The sequence below is a fragment of the Larus michahellis genome, chromosome 8 (genome assembly GCF_964199755.1).
Source record: "Larus michahellis chromosome 8, bLarMic1.1, whole genome shotgun sequence".
In the NCBI taxonomy this organism is placed as follows: Eukaryota; Metazoa; Chordata; class Aves; order Charadriiformes; family Laridae; genus Larus; species Larus michahellis.
In genome coordinates, this window is record NC_133903.1 from 44,821,710 (window position 1) to 44,838,108 (window position 16,399).

The window sequence follows — 16,399 nt, forward strand, 5'->3', positions numbered from 1 at the left end:
CAGCTGGATCTAAATGGGGAAGGGGGCAGGAACCCACATTACAAGGTTTGGCTCTTCCCCAGAGCTGTGCTGCTGTTGTAGGAACCCTGCCCCACACCCCTGCAGTTCAATGCTGGGAGTTAGCACAGACTTGCCCTGTGGCCCCACAGCAGATTAAGGCTTCCAATGGTTCCTAACCCTGGAAGGCTTTACATGCCTGAAAGCTGGTGTAGTTTCTTCACTCCCCTTTAATAGCAGTTTATCTTTCTCAGACAGAGCCTGTCTTGCCTCTCCTTAGCACATACCCACCCCCAGAAACTGTGCATTACACACTCCTTGAAAGTCCTCTGGGAGTTACTGGAAGGTGATGGTATGATGGTGTCTTCCTTTGGTCCCATACTGGTCCTACTGCCCTGGAGCAAGGAGGAGTGGAGGAAGGAGCTGGGCACTGACCCAGTAGGCCCAGGAAACACTGCCATATAAGGTGGGAATTGAGTTCAGAGCAGCAGCCCAGACTGACCATGACAGGGTATAAATTACCAAGCGCTACAGCCAGCCCATGGAAAGATGACAGCTCACAGGAACAATTGGAGGAAGGGAGAGCAGAACACACGTAGGGAACAGCCCGCTTAAAAATGCCAAGCATAAGTAGTTTGAAGTATTGTTACTATTTTGGGCAAAAGCAAAGACAGTCCTGTCTTTGCCAAGAGCCAGCTGAAGCAGGGAGAAGGAGGCTAGACAGGAAAAGCTCCCTCACAGCTGGACTCTCACCTCCAGCTCCTGAAGCAGTGAGCACTGAACTACTGCTACACACCACCTCAGCAGGGACCAGAACAAAACCTCCTGCTAGCCCTTGCCCACAGAGAAGTGGCAACAACTGGGAGAACACCACACAGTGCAGCAGCTGGATCCCATTTTAAGGCTTCATACATACAAGGGCACCGAGCCCTGTGAAACAGTGATGCAGTTCGGCATATTGGTCACACCAGTTCAGCTCACTTGAAGAGGTTGTCCTACATTTCAGAGCCTGACCTTGAGGTGTACAGCAGCTCAGGCAGGGTCAGCAGAGCTTTCCCTCACAGCCCTGGCTCTAGGGCTTTGGCTGGACATCCAGTAAAGCCTTCCCACACACCAGATGCAGTGACACTCAGCTTCTGGAGGCTTGCTGGTCTAATGCATTCCTCCCAGCCAGCTACCCACCCCCCTTCCCAGGCTTGAGTCAGCACCTAGGCTGGGCCCTGCTCAAGAGGGCCCTGCTCACAAGGTGATGGGGAAGGCAGCACTGCACCCCAGCAACACTGAAGGGAAGCCAAGACTCTCTCATGGGGTAGAGAGTGCAGAGCCCAGACAGACAGATGCACTGCTACAGCAAGAGCAAGGCAGCAGCAACATAAGCCTCCCTCATCCGTGTTCTGCACAGACTCACACTGCAGGGCCAGTCACAGGTGGCAGCAGCTCTTTCCCCATCACCTGGGTTTCCAGGGTCTCTAGTCCCTGCTCCGCCACACCTCAGCTCCCTGGGATTTCTGAAAAGCAGCAGCTCCTCCTGGGCAGCTGGCCCAGGTCCCAGCCCACACCCACACTCCACCCCAGCCATTCTTTCACAGGGTGGAGCCACTTTCACAACAGGAGCCTTGACACATTTCCTGCCCTGAGCACTGCTCTACCAGAGCACTTGGAAACAATCTGCCATCTGCTTCATCAGCACACTGCTATCACCCTCTCCCCCCAACACACAAACCTGCTACGCCAGCTGCTTCTCCCAGCCCTGCCTCCAACCGCACTAGGCAGGACCAAGGACCTGGAACAGCTTCTGAGCACAGCAAGCCAGGAAAAACAAGAGGGCAGAGCCATTTCTCCTTCTGTTGGTTTATTTGTGATAGAAGAGCAGCCCACTCTGATAGGGCCTGGCTCCTTCACCTCATCCTCAAGGCCACCAGCATGGTTTTGGTTACAGCCAGAGCAGGTGATGGGCACCAGGCCCAGCAGAGCTGCTGCACTGCCCTGCTGTAGGGCAGAGTACACCTTCACCCAGGCCCAGTTGGATCCACAGAGGCAAGAGGTGCTCACCATTACACCACAGCAGGGCACGCTACAACCACCCTCTGCTGTGCTCACGCTGCACCAGAGCGGGGCTGGTCCCAAGCAGGAGAGCCTGGGAGATGATTCTAGGGGCAATTATTGCTCAAGTCTTGAGTTTGCAGGAATGGAAGTGGTCCAAGGCAAGGCTGAGCTTGTCCTCCCCTACTCTGGAGCAAGCCACCAGCTGCCATACAGGATCAGGTAAGTGTGGCTAAAGCACACACCAAGCACCCAGCCCAGGCACAGAAAGGCAAGGCAACCTGGGCTTATTGTGTGCGGGGGAGGCATTTCAGGCTGTCACAACCCCTGCTATGTACTAGGCACAGGGCATGTGTACTGTACTGGGCAGGTCTGGGCCCTCAAGTCCCATACATGCTGCCCCTACATTCTCCACAGCCACACCTGAGCACGGATACACCAGGGCAAGACCCCCCACCTGGGCACACAGGGACCAGAAGGGACATGCAGCACTGTGGCATGGAACAGGGTGGCACAAGGCATAGTAGAGCAGGAGCACTCACACTTGAGCTGGCAGCAGCAAGCAACCAGGGACAAATCTGCTCATCCACACAGGCTCCGATGAGCCAGGGATGAGGAGAGGGCACCAGGACAGGGACCAGTCTCTTCTTCTTTTGGTCCTACTCAGAAGGAAATGGGCCCCAGGTAGAAGGGCCAGATGTAGGCACTTGGGGGAAGTTCCTTTGGAAACACTGGAATGGGACTGCAGCCCTGCAGCTGTGATGCAGGCAGCTGCCTCTCTGCTCAGCTACACCAAGAAACAGCATGAGCCCTCCAAGGAGCAGGAGAAGTTGCCCATAGCTGCTCAGAGCAGAGGGGCTGGGCATGCAGACAGAGGACAGCAGGGCTGGGCACAGGGGTACAACAGTCTGTAGGCACTTGACTTGGCTAGTGGCACCCAGGAGCAGGGGAACAGGTCCCAGCTGCCTCTGCCCCAGGGCTCTCATTGGCTCTGGGAGGGCCTTGCCCTCTAGTTGGCTTTGACCTTGCCGTTGGTGACAGTGCCATTCTCATGGATGCTGCTACCATTCTGCTGGGCTGCTTGCTGAGCCACCCTGGGCAACCGTTTGCCCTTGGTGTAGGACTGGTACCAAAAGTTGGAGAAGAGGATGAAGAAGATGGTCCCATAAATCCAGATGAGGTGGATGAAGATGGGGAACTGGTACTGGCAGCTGGGCATGAAGTAATACTGGGAGATGTGGACGGAGACAATCACGAACTGTGCCTGGGAGCAAGGCAGAGCAGGGACAAGTTATTCATGGGAGCAAGGTCAGGGATCCCACTAGAGACCTTCTTTCTAAATGAAAGCAATAGGCGCCTTTCCCACTCTGAAGCAGAGGTCCTTATGGTGAGGCACAGTCAGCAGCAGCTAGAAGAGGCTGGCACAAGCATGTGCCTCTCACCCTCCCAACGTGGCTGCAGCCCAGGGGCAACAGGCTGAGCAGCACGCACTCCCCGACCAGGCTGGTAGGGGCTATCAGAGGCCTATGGCAGGCCAGAGCTGCTAGAAACCCAGAGTGAGAGGCTGCAGAAGAGAAAGCTAGAGCTGCTGGCTGCACCCTTCATAGGTACAAAGGCTGGGCTGCCCCTCACATCAGAGGCTGAGAGCACATGCTCTGCTCCACAGCACAGACTCACCAGCTGGATGGCCGTGATGTGCTTCTTCCACCACAGGTATTTCTGAAAGGCAGGTCCTGCTGCTGAGAGCCCATAGTAGAAGTACATGACAACATGCACCATGGAATTGATCATGGCATGGAATGAGCCCATTCCCCCTGTTAAGACATATTTTCATTAGTATAAGTCAATCCTCCACAACAATTAGCACTACAAGGAGCTCCTAAGAACCCAGCAGGGCTAAAACACCCTTCTCAGCATGCTGGCACTAACCCAGCTAACCCCTTTCCCCCAAGCTGTGAACCCAGTTTTCATCTTACCTGGACCAAACTTTGCTCCCCACCACCAGCTCCAAGGCAGAACAGAGTGGTGGAAGAGGTGCAGGAATGTGACCTGTTCATTCTTCTTCCGCAGGACAAAGATCACCTGCAATGAAAGCCCAACAGCATTAAGGACCTGCAGCCCTGGGAGCAGCTGGAGTAGGCTGGACCACTAATTCACACATTAGGTCACCCCACAGCTTCCAGAGCTGTAACATGCCAAGAGTGGCTTTGCATTAGCCCAGAGTGGCCTCCTTGGCAGTGATGCCAGACAGAAGCACTGCCAGGTCAGACTGGAAGGGCTGAAGAAAGCACCTACCCCAGCACAGTGCCCCAACTCCCTGCCCAGCAAGCAGTGACAAGGTCTCCTCAGTAACTCACTCACCGTGTCTGTCAGTTCGATGAACTTGGAGAAGACAAAGAGCCAAGCAACACTCACCATCTGAAACAGAAAAGGTTAACATTAGAGACCCACCTCACCCTGAGCACGCCCAGTGACCAAGGGTCTCCATACACCCAGTAACCCTGGGGTGAAATTAAGAGCCAGGGACTGTAAGGCCTCTGCCTGAGGAGAGGCAGGTAGCTGTGACCTTGCTGTCCAAACACAAGCACTAAAGACCATCCCCACTTATTGCAAGAGGGATGAGAACTCACCCTGAGGGCCTTGGGGTCCTGTGAGAAGTCCACAGGGTCACATCGCCAGGTGTACCCAGTAAGCCACCCTGCCATCAGGAACTGCAACAAGAGCATCATCAGGGTGAGGCCCAACACATCACCCCTGCTTCAAGCCCTGCGCAGAAGGGCAGGGAACAGCTTGCAAAAGGGCTCCCCATCACCCACACAGCCTGCATGAACTGCATCATGTATGCCACACAAAGCCTACTGTCAACAACTCACCTCATAGACTATGTAGAGTGAGAGTCCCACCAGAAAGAAGTTGTATAGCACCATGAACTTCTTCAGGTTTAAAGGCTTCCTGTTGGCCATTAGCCGGGGACCCAAGGATAATACGAAGTAGACATATCCCAGAAGGATGCCCAACACAAGGAATGGGGACTGCATCAGTGGATAATCAGCAATGCGGGGGTCTGCGGAGAGAGATGCAATGCAAGGCAGTTAGCATCCACACCCCAGTCTGCTGCCAGCAATGCTACTGCCAGAGTGGAGGCAAAGACATGGCTATCCTGTTCTCCCAGGACAGGAATCCAGGTAGGGGAGGGGCAGTCAGGGAGCAGAGGCTGGTGAAGCCAGCCAAACTCAGTAAGGTACAGCCTGAAGCCATGCTGCAGGGCAGCCTGAAGGCTTGCTGCCCAGGAGGGTACAAGTGTCCCAAAAGGCCCTGCACAGGCACTGATGCAAGCAATCTCATAACAGCCAGCCCAAAAACCCCAGGGCTGCCTCTGTATCAGGGCAGGGTGGGGTGGGCAGTTAGATCCAGACTGCGAGTGACAGACCACCCCCCTGTGCCCATGGTAGTAAGGCATGTAGTGCCACTTGCCCTGCAGCTGAGCAGAGTCAAATACTCACCTGCTTTCTTCATGAAGTCCTGATACATGGTCACAATCCCCTCCATGGTGGTGGCAGTATCTCTGTGGAGAGAGGAAGGGCAGATCAGGCAGCTGTCTTCCCAGGAGGGCACCCTGCAGAGCACAGCCCTGCAGATCAGCAAGTCTCAAGCATGGCTTCAGAGCTACAGTCATGTGTATCTGGCCAACATTCCTCTCAGCTGATCACACACCAGCATCCACTTTCCAGTTGAGCCACATGCTCCCTATTTCTCACTGAGCCTGGCCCTGTCTCCCCACCTCTGCTGCAAACTCCACCATCCACCACCAGCAGTCTTTCCATGGCAGGATCCTAACACTTCAAGCCAGCCAGGAAAGCTTACCAACCTCAGAGCCATATCTCCAGCCCCTTAGTCTTGCTCCCACAGTACAGGCTCGAGCATTATCACCCACAACCACTATGATACTGCCAACAACCTTGCCACCCATACCCACTGCTCTGCCTGACTCTGGTGCAAGGTCTCCAAGGGAGATGCACAGCCAGCCCACACTCTCCACAGAGCAGCACCTTTATGATCAGTTTTGGGCTCCTGCCCACCAATCCCCACTAGAGAAGCAACATAGCATCAATGGCAGACTCACTGCATGAGGAAGGAAAGCCATCGGTTCAGAAACAGACACTAGTTTCTGGTGTGAGAGTTCCTGGTTTCATATCTTGCACAAAACCCTCCTGACAAGAGCTACCACCCCATAACCCGTCACTTCAGTGGCTAGGTACATCCTACTTGGCAATGACATTTCCACACTCCCTCCAGACAGGGGACAGTATCCCCAGGTACTGGAGAAAGTTGCAGGAGAAGGATATAAGGCTGCAAACAGGACTGGTACTCCCCACACTTACTCAGCCTCACTTAGAGCACACATCAGACAGCAATCCAGATAGACACTCTCCATAACAGCAGGAAGGGCCCAGGCTCTTGCTGCCACAGGCACATTTGAGACACCCTCACCCAGCACCCTGTGCTCCCCAACTTTTCTCCAGCCCACAGGACACCAGAGCAGCAGGAAGGGAGGCAGAGCACAGGCCCAGCCTCACCTGACTCACCCATCTGCAAGGGAGGCATTCCCCACAGCTGCTATCAGACACTCCACCTACCCCTTCCTCCAGGAAGGTGCACAGGAATCACTGCCCACACACAGGCCTGGGAAAACAGGCCCCCAGCCCAGTCTCCCCAGAAAGTTTATTGCTGCTGCCACCAGAAAGCACACAGCCTCTCCTAGACCAGCAGCCGGAAGGATGAAGCTACAGTAACCTTCTTCCCAGTAAGGTCCCAGCTGGGAATATCCAGCAGCCCCTGCCACCTCAAGCCCTCACCAGCCAGCAGCATCATCCCTCCTTCAGCTTCACAGCAAGAGCTCAGCAAAGTGCTCTTTGCGCTAGCTGGGACCCAGGCAGCACAGCAGCAGACACTACCTGTCTAGTGCTACCAAGCACCTACATGACAGACTTTGCTGGCAGCACTCTTCACAGGGGCCCGGCACACATCATTCCAGCTCACTGTTCTCCGCAAATCACTTTAGTGTAGCAACAGTGCTGGCTCTGTGCCTGCCCAGTCATACCCTGTGTGCTCCGACGAACTGGGGAGTGCCACCCAACCTCTCTGCAACAGCAGTGGGGTGGAACAGGTCTCCCCCTTCACCCCCCAGAAATACCCATCCCTCCAAGCAGAGCTCCTGCACAGCCGTGCACACCAGGGAGAGCCCAAGTTTTGCTGTGCTTCAGAAAGCACAGAAGGCAGCTCGAGCAATAGGGCAAAGCCCACGAAGATCCCCACACCTCAGGAGCACCAGCAGCAGAACAGATGCTCACCTTCCCAACCCAAGGTTTCAAGGGGTTTAATTGCAAGTAATACTCACTTGTAGTGTCACCGTGACACAAGCAATATTTAAGGTCCTGGGTACTGCCAAGATTATCCACCCTCCACATGCAGCAGAGGCCAAAAAAGCGTAGCAAGAACTATAGCATCTCTGAGAGCCACTCAAGGCACCAGCTGTGGGAAACACAGTAAGTACAAGTTCTGAAAGCTGCTGAGCTTTATGCTGCTTTAATGGCTAAGAGCAAGCTCCAAACTTGTCTGTCTAGTTTCAACTTTCAACCACTACATCCAGCTACACCTTTATTTGCTAGATTGAGGAGCCCTCAAGAGTTAGTTCCCAGCACAGGTACCTGACTATTCAAGCTCTGTGTTTATCTTATCAAGCTGAATGAGTCAGCCTTACTACAGGTCTAGGGCAGAGACAAAACTCCTGCAGAGCACTGGCCTATTTTGGGGAGGCTAGGATGAGAAGATAGTATCAGTCGCCCACAAGCTCAGAGCTGTATCACACTTCAGGGAAACATTTGAGCTCAGGCACTATGGATTACTTTGCTGACCCTGATGCCAGCAAGGCTCCAGCACCACTGACCAATTAGGACCCCAGGTCAAAACAACTTGGGGTCCCAGGACACTGGGGACTTGGGCAAGAAGACTCACACACAGTTTTGCCCTGACAGACCTGCTGAAAGCTGCACAGAGCACACAGAAGACAAGGGTCATCCTGGCAGCAGCCCTGAACCCAGACAACTATCCGCCCAAGCAGTGGGAAAATGCCACTGCAACACAACACTAGCACAGAAGTCCCCACTTGTGTGAACAGCTACAAGTCCCTCTTATTGCTGTGCCTTGTGAAGCACCTCCAGCACTTCTACAGCCATACATGCCACAGGAAGAGGGGAGGCATTGGACTTGTCCTGGTGCTTGCCCAGAGGCATTTCAGGACTTCTACCAGGGCAGAACTATCAGGATTATGCTACTGGCCCTTATGAAAAGGGCCTATGTGTTTTCCACAGCTTCCCTAGGCAGAATAACATCCTGCTGCACTCAGCTAAGAGAGCAACCACATCTCCAGGGAACCCCTGAGGCCTTCAGGTCTTTGCAAGACCTGGCATCCACACTAGCGTGCTACATGGTCCTGCATTAGACAGTGTGCCTTGCTCCGTGAGCAGATGCAGGTATGTCTCACCCTCCTCTGTCTCCCAAGGGGCAGCCACTGGCCTTGAGGTGTTGGCAATTGAGCTGCAAAGGGGGAGCTGTAGAGCAGGCCCAAGCACTACCCTCACTAAGCAGGAGGATACAAAGTGAACTGGCCTGCCTGAGCCACAATGGCTCCATGCCAGCCCTTCTGCTGCAGCCAGGCATTTTTCAGCACAGAGCAGCAAGTGTCTGGGAACCTGAACTCACCCCTGCCATTTCCTCTGTGCACAACACCAGCACTTCATGTCCCTCTGCACTTTGAGAAGGGTTCACCATCCAGCCAGGCATCCGCTCTTATGACCCTCCACACTACACTGCACATCACAATGCAGATGTTTACAGCTCAGCAGGGGAGACAGTTAATTTCCTTTGACTCCTCCTGGGTCCTGATCCTCTTGGGCAAGGAACTGGGAGGAGATGGGGAACCCAAAGCTGAGCCTTCAACAGCTGAAGAGAAGTCAAGCAGACAGGTCCAAGCATCTCAAAGCACCAAGAACCCTTGGGGCTCAAACACACCCTGCACAATACCTAGAGACCTTGCAACACATCTTCTTCCACCTCTCACCAACTGGGAGTCACTTCCCCATCTCAGCGAGAAAGTTCCCACTGTTTGTAAACCAGAGCACCAGGCCACATTCTGTCCCAGTAGCCAACATCAAGGATTAGATACTTGCTTACGCCAGGCAATGTGCAGACTGCTTATTTCCAACAAGCTATACAGCTAATTAGTGCAACTTCAGCAACAACAGCAAGGCCCTTTATAACCCACCCCAGCAGCCCAAGAGTAGTCAGACCACAGCACTGCGAACTGCAACACTGACAGAGACCAGAGCTCAATCCAGTTTTGTTAACAGCCTCACAGAGCACATCTCTCCCCACACAGTAGCCACCTGCAAGGAACAGACTCAGCCCCAGCCATCCAACACCCAACACTCCTACCCCATCAGCATTCGAGTTACAAATCAGTCCTGTAATAAGAAAGCAAGCCACCCTAATCTCCCCACTAGTTTAATTACAGGCAGCACCAAAACAGTCTGGTAGGTGGATGCAGAGCTGTCACCCCCAGGAGGGCTGGCACAGGGCCCTTGCTGAACTGGCTAAAGCAGGCCTGGCCTCTATGGGGCTCCCAAGGGAGCAGCAACCCTCAAAGGTCAGGAGATAACCAGCTGGCCAGAGATGAAACCAACCGTCATCCCTGACCTACAAGCTGGCAGCAAGGCTTGCTGCCCGATGCAGCTCTGAGCTCCACAGTCTCCCAGGAAGAGGCATCTCCTCAGCCAGCTCCCCACCACAGCACCTGCCCAGCTTCCTGGAGCTCCAGAAAGTCATTGCAGGGTCCAGCAAAGCCTGCATGGAGCTCCATGCACCCAGGGAGCATGTTTCCCAGCAGAGCTATGGGGACCGGTGGTTTAGAAGCATCTGCTAGCAGCAGCTGTTGCTGTGGACGAGTGGGACTGACCAACCTAGGGACTGGTAGCCGCTGACCAGGCACAGACAGGGCTCCAAACAGCACACTGTGGCTGGCACTTCAAACTGTCACCAAGAGCTGTCAGTCACAGCTCCAGAAGAAGCTTTCCTGAGCTTATGCACAAGTGAATCTCGGAAGAAAAGGAGCACAAAGTCACATCTGCCCTGAACAACACACAAGCAGCAAGGCAGACAGAGCAAGATGAAAGGGAGAAGCTTGGCCAGCCCTGAGCAGCAGCAGCACCACCATCTTCTTCATGAAATCCACAGCAGGATTGTTCCAAGGCTGAAGTTTACTGTGAAGCAGAGAAAAATGGATTTGTCTCTCCTCCTTCTGCCACTCTGCACCCAGGTGAGAGGGGCCTGTAACCAGCCAGTGCACGCTTGCTTCACACACAGCATTTCGGGACACCAGCTCAAGCATATACAGCAGAGAACACTCAATAGAAGAGCTGTATTCAAGTACATCTGCATTACTGGTAACAATTTCAGCCATCCCACTGACGACTCACTTAAAGCACTGTAGTCCACACGCTACTAAAGTCACAGTTTTCCCTCAGGAGAAAAATCACAGCCTAAGAAAATGCCTGTGCATCAGTTTACAGGGCACACAAGACCAGTCTGGCAGCAGAGCACAAGCTGCTGTTTCACATGTGGAAAGCCATACCAGCAGATTAGGGCAGAGCAGGAAAGCAGAGCTCTCCTGGTCTGGCATTTCAGCTTTGAGGACTCAAGACAGACTCTCTGATCAGAGTCAGAAGACAACTAGTCCCAGAACTCTCAGCCCACGTTATAGCTACACAGTCTACAAGGCAACTTCATGCTAACACCACCAGATAAGTTTTCCTACTTGAATCACATGTATTGTCACTTCCTCTGGGTCAGCTACTTCATGCCAAGTGTCAAAGGACATGGCTAACAGCCTGCCACCATATGCTCTGCATCAGCATACTTTGAAGGCAGTATAGGATGACTGCGTTCAGAAAGAAGAGATGTAAACTCTCAAACCCTTGATAGCAACAGCTCTTGCAAGAGCTGCCTCTGCCGCTGGTGCAGGAGGCATGCTGGCTCCAAGGAGCAGGAAGTGACCTACCTGAAGTTGAGGAGTTTCCCCATCTTCACCAAGTGTGTGTTCATACCCTACCACTATCTCACACAGTGGCTGTGAAACCCTGAGGCCTTTGGATAGCATCCTGTAAACAGAGATTAAGCTCTCCCCTTCCCATGCTTGCTGGAAGCAGGGAAGACAGAGAGGAGACTCCCAGATTAGCAAGCAAGCTCTGCAGAGCCTGGGCAGCCAGTGTGGCGCCCTGAAAGCTTTCAGGAGAAGGAACAAGTCCACCTCAATAGGGTACTTGGAACCTTGTACCAAAACCAAGGCAGGTAATTAGACTTCAAGGTCCTACAAGAGCATATGTTGCAGTAAAAGGTCTATATGCACAGCACACAGTGTTTTTTCAGGGACAGCACCTCCCCAAGCTGATCAGGCAAGCTGTTAGAGTAGTCTTACTCCTTATCACATACAACACTGATGGCTGCGTATTCAGGGCACTGGTATCGGTAGAGATGAGAGCAGTCAGGGAAAAGGCAACATAAGGCAGAAAGTCTGACATAGCAAGGAACAAAGGAATAAAGTAGTGAATGAAGAAAAGAACAGAGGGTGGTATGTTTACAGAAGTGGAAAATAAGGTATTTCCTTTCCAAGCTAAGTACAGAGCTGTGTCCACTCCTTCACACAGCACCAGGTGAGTGGGAAAGGAGGTGGAGATGGCTGGGCTCCCTCTCTGAAGTGATGGTACCCAGCAGCCCCCCAGGGTGCACAGGAGAGCACTCAGGAAAGACAGAACTAGGCAGGTGACAGAGGAGGACAGGCAGGGTTAGACCAAGCGGGACTGGCTCCCAACACCTGCTTCTATATATAGGTCAAGCCTTCCAAAGCCCTCTAGCAGAGGAGCCCAGAGCAACCCTATCTGGAGGTGGGACAGGGCATTCATCTCTGTGGTTTTAATCATTATGCAAGCGCCTCACTACAAGGCTTCACCTCTGTTCCCACAGCAGTGTCTATAATCATTACCCAGTAATGATTACTGTGCTCTGTCCCATCCAGGCCTGTGCATTAATTGGACAGGCATACCAAAACGAGATGGACATTAAAAGTCTACAACGCAAGATGCAGAAAGGAAAGACTCCTAAAATGCCTCCAACAGCTCTATCTGGATAATTCAAGAAGCTCAAGTGTGAACCCAGAGCCACTTCTCATTGAGACAAGGGGTCACTGCCTGGTACTCACCATGACATCTTCTTTGGAACTCCACTACCCTCTGCACCAAGAAGGCACTGCAGTCACACAACCATCTTCTAACAAGAGAAAGGGAGGCTCTCTGACAATACTAAAGACATCAGACTCCAGCATCGCAGTGTATGTACCACAGGCCCCAAAAGGCATAAGACTTAATAGATACCACCTTTAACAAGGTTCACAGCCCTCCAACACAAAAAAAGGAAGCATTAGGCCTGAATATCTCCACACAGATACAGATGGACCGCTCAGAGCCAGGGCTGTTGCTCCCACTGCTTGTCCTGTACAGACAGGGAAAGCTTCTCAGGGTTAATGTAAAGCAGCACAAGATATAAATCTGTATGTATACGGGGCAATTCTATTAACAAACCATGAGAGCGAGCTAGCTGATCTGATCCACAGGGCATGAGCACTCCTTGCAGCAAGGCTGGAGAACTTGCTGCCACAGTGAAAGCTTACCACCCTGAGCCATCCCACAGGGAAGAACCCACCAGAAATTAAATACCCTGTGAGACGCTAAGGGAAATCAAGAACCATCAGACCCCGTCACCACCTCCACCAGCCCCAAGCCACCACAGTCTCAGATAGCATCCAAACACAGGCCTGCTGGTGGGGAGCTGGCTGTAGCAGCTGCAATATGTCATCTGAGCAACAGCAGCCCCACATCTCCTGCAGGGAAGAGCTCTGGCTCCTGGGGACAGGCTCCTCCCTGTAGGAGCCCAGGCTGCCTCACCTGTTTGACTGGCAAGAACCTGACTTTCCAGCCCAAGTACTCCCACCATCTGACAGCCAGTAGGGCACAAGCTAGCACAAATCCAATAGGAAAGCACAGAAACACAGAAGATCTCTTGGGCCACCACAGGCACCACTCCCAATACCTCCTGCAAGCTTCTTCCTAAAGGAAGTATCTCAGCCTGAGTGTTGACTGTGTTGTAACCCCAGCAGAAAAGGGGAAAGCCTTCACTGACAACCTTCAAGGACAGCGCCAAGCCAAGCATGCAGCAATGCACCCACTTCTGACACCAGCTTCAGAGCTTCCTGGGGGTGCAAAGCTTTTATCCAACAGGAGAGAAAGGAGATACTATGCACCTCAAATAAGCTTTTATTTTCACCTCCAAAACATGGTGTGAAACACCTCTATGTCAAAGTTCTTACTCTCCTAGCCTGAGTTTTAACAGTACTTTCTATCATATTACATTTCTGCCCTGAAGGACCATATAATTCCCCGCCCTGGCAACTAACAGACTTGCAGGAAACAGAGGTGAGAATATGATGCAGGGCAGGACTGTGGAGGCCCAGGCTGTGTGGGTGGCATGGCTTAGTCCCCACAGCAAGAAGATGCTGCAACAGCTGGCATCATGCTACTTCTCAAAAGAACAGGCTGTCAGCAGCAGCTGACACCCATGAGCTAGAGGGGCTTCCCAGGACAGAGATAATACACAGCAGTCTCAGTCAAGCCCCAAGGGCTCAGCCAATTGTTTGACTCTCTAAACCATCCTCAAGAAGCTGTCCAGCAGGTCTGGTGGGAAGGTCAGTTCCATCCAGCTAGGAATCTGCCCTGGCTGCATTCTGGCAAAACAAAAGGTGGTCAATTTGGGGAGGCACAGCAGGATGGATGCACTGCTGCACAGGCAATCCTGTCCTCCAAGAGGGGAAGAGATGCTCTGAGGAAATGCACTAGCAGGGAAAGCGGCCAGTATTATCCCACATTGCCCACTGAGCATGGGAGGGGTATTCACTTCACTTCTTCTTGCCCTCAGGATTCCAGAGCCAACCTGGTCAGTCACAGGGAAAGTACCTGACAGTCCCCCTGCAAGACACAGCCTGGGCACTGAGGCATACAGACTGCTCTGCAAAGCCTCCCCTCCTGTCACAATCAATGCCCGTGTATTTATGCTGTCTCATTTAGCCTGTTGCAGAGATCAAAAAGAAGCAGCTTTCCTAACTGCCTCTTCATTACAAGAGAGGAACGGGCCCACATAAGAGACCTACAGACCAAGTCCGGTACTGCCTGTGGAAGGTCAGATGAGCATTTGGCCATGGTTATTAAACCTGCAGTTGCACAGCAAGTGCAGAAACCCTGTGCACGACCGCACATCAGCCCGAGGTAAGTCTGCAAGCCAAGCTACTGCTGCCACCAGGAGGGTGACAGGGACCTCCTCCTCCTCCCACCAGCGTTCCAGAGCAAGAGCCAGAGGGAGGCCAAGCACCTACACCAGCCAGCACTCAAAGATCACATTGTGTCGCAGCAGCGGGGGAGGCCTGGTACTGCCACCCTGCCTGGAGGAGGAGGGAAGAGCCATCTCAATGGTACATTGATGCTGAGGGCTGTGTAGGAGAAAGCTCTCTGGCCACCGCGCAGCTAGCACCACTGCCGGAGGCTGCTCTCGCCCTGCCACAGCAAACCACAGCCCGTTCAACATCCCCGCGGCTCTCAGACAGGGGCGAACCCACCGGCCACACCGCGATGGAGGGTGCTGGGAAGCCAAGCACAGCCAGGGTCCCCGGGCAGCGCCCCAAACGGGCCTTACTCCCACCCCCAGCGAGGCGGCTCCAGCGCCGGCCCCAGGGCGCGCTGAGCCCCGCAGGGACCCCCTCCCGCCGCGCCCCCGCCCGCCAGCGGGAAGCGCGGGCAGCTCTGGGCAGGGCCTCGGGGTGTGGCGCCGCCGGGGCCTACCGCCGCTCCGGGCCCCGGAAGCGCCGTGCCGCGGCCCGGCCGAGCGCCGGCCCGGCCGCCAACGGAGAGCCTGTACGGCCGGGCCCGGGGCTGTGGGGAAGGGCCGCCGCCTGACACCCCGGCGGCGGCTGGCCCCGGGGAGGCCCCGCACCGCCGCCGGGAGGACTGGGCGGGGGGGTCTGCGGTTAAACCCCGGCCGCGGCCTGCCCCACTGGAAGGGCAGATCAGGGCCAGCCAGAGCTGCCCCCAGCCCCACCAGAGGCACCACCACAGCAATCCCAATAAGGGGATTGGGATCCCCTGAAGCTGCGCAGCCACTAGATCTTGACCGGGAGAGGAAACAAGCCCCTGGCCGAGGGCCCATCTCTGCTAGCAGCAGGGAGGCAGCCCGGGCACAGCCGGAACCCTGCCCCCAGCATGGCCACTGGGCAAAGATCTACCGGTCCAGAGGCCAGGGTGGTTGTGCCCTGGCACACAACTAGCAAGCGGAAACAGTCCTCCCTCCTGGCAGGCTGGAAAAGCATCCCAAGCACCTCACTGAGACAGCAGACAGGGGGTGGCTCTGGCATACAGCTGCCCCAAAGGAGGGCAGCCCGTCCGCAGGAAGGGAATTATGTCCCTTCCCTGGGCACCTCAGAGGGTGCTCTGGGGAGCACTGCAGCTCCTCACACCATGAGGACCCAGATGCTCTTAAAAAACACTTCAACAGCCCAACGTGGACTCCACTCATCTTCCTCCTTCTGACATAGGCAAGCTTGCACACCAATGGCCTGTCACAAGGATCCACACTGCTATTATAGTTATTCCCTCCACCTCCAGGGGGGTGACAGTCCCCGCTAGTGCCTTCCTGCCTGGTGGCAGCCGCACCCAGCCTCACCACCTGCCAAGGCCATGTCGCAACACCCATCAGGCCACAGCCTCCCCAGACTCATCCCTCCAATGCTCTGGCAAGGGGGACACCACCCACCTCCTCCCATGCCCCAGAGCATCCCAGGTGACAGGGAACACAGGAACACACACAAGCCTCCTCCAGGCAGGTGCCAAACCCAGCACAAGGCCTGGCCGGGGCAGAGCCCGCCATTCCTGACAGGCAAAGCTTCGATCCCAAAGCAGCTAAACCCCACTAAGGCCTCAGCACTCCCCTGGGAACCACCAGGCACCACCAGCCCCAGCAGGCAGGGCAGGAGCCAGCACCCGCCACCCCGGCGGGGTCATCGACCCCTCCCCTCAGCACCTACCGCTACAGCAGAGCCCGTCTCCCCCCTTCCCACGTGTTCGCAGCACCCCGCGGCCGCACCAACTCACCACCGGCCGCACCCCACTCTGCCCGCCACCACGGCTGCCCCGCCTTTAAATAGTGC

At 54.6% G+C, this 16,399-nt stretch overlaps 1 protein-coding gene across 3 annotated transcripts; it reads right to left on the bottom strand.

Annotated features, from left to right (window-relative positions):
* Positions 1-210: 210 nt before the first annotated feature.
* Positions 211-16,387, bottom strand: ELOVL1 (ELOVL fatty acid elongase 1). 3 transcript variants are annotated; one of them, XM_074596460.1, is made up of 8 exons: positions 16,344-16,387; positions 5,544-5,605; positions 4,914-5,104; positions 4,671-4,751; positions 4,402-4,458; positions 4,017-4,122; positions 3,718-3,854; positions 211-3,304 (listed from the first exon to the last, which is right to left on the bottom strand). In XM_074596460.1, exons 2-8 carry the CDS (start codon positions 5,587-5,589, stop codon positions 3,050-3,052), a joined length of 873 nt encoding a protein of 290 aa, XP_074452561.1. In that variant the 5' UTR covers positions 5,590-5,605; positions 16,344-16,387; the 3' UTR covers positions 211-3,049. The 3 variants fall into 3 exon arrangements, with proteins under 3 accessions (XP_074452561.1, XP_074452560.1, XP_074452562.1); XM_074596459.1 differs by having other exon boundaries at positions 16,277-16,367; XM_074596461.1 differs by lacking the exon at positions 16,344-16,387 and adding an exon at positions 7,439-7,572.
* Positions 16,388-16,399: the final 12 nt, after the last annotated feature.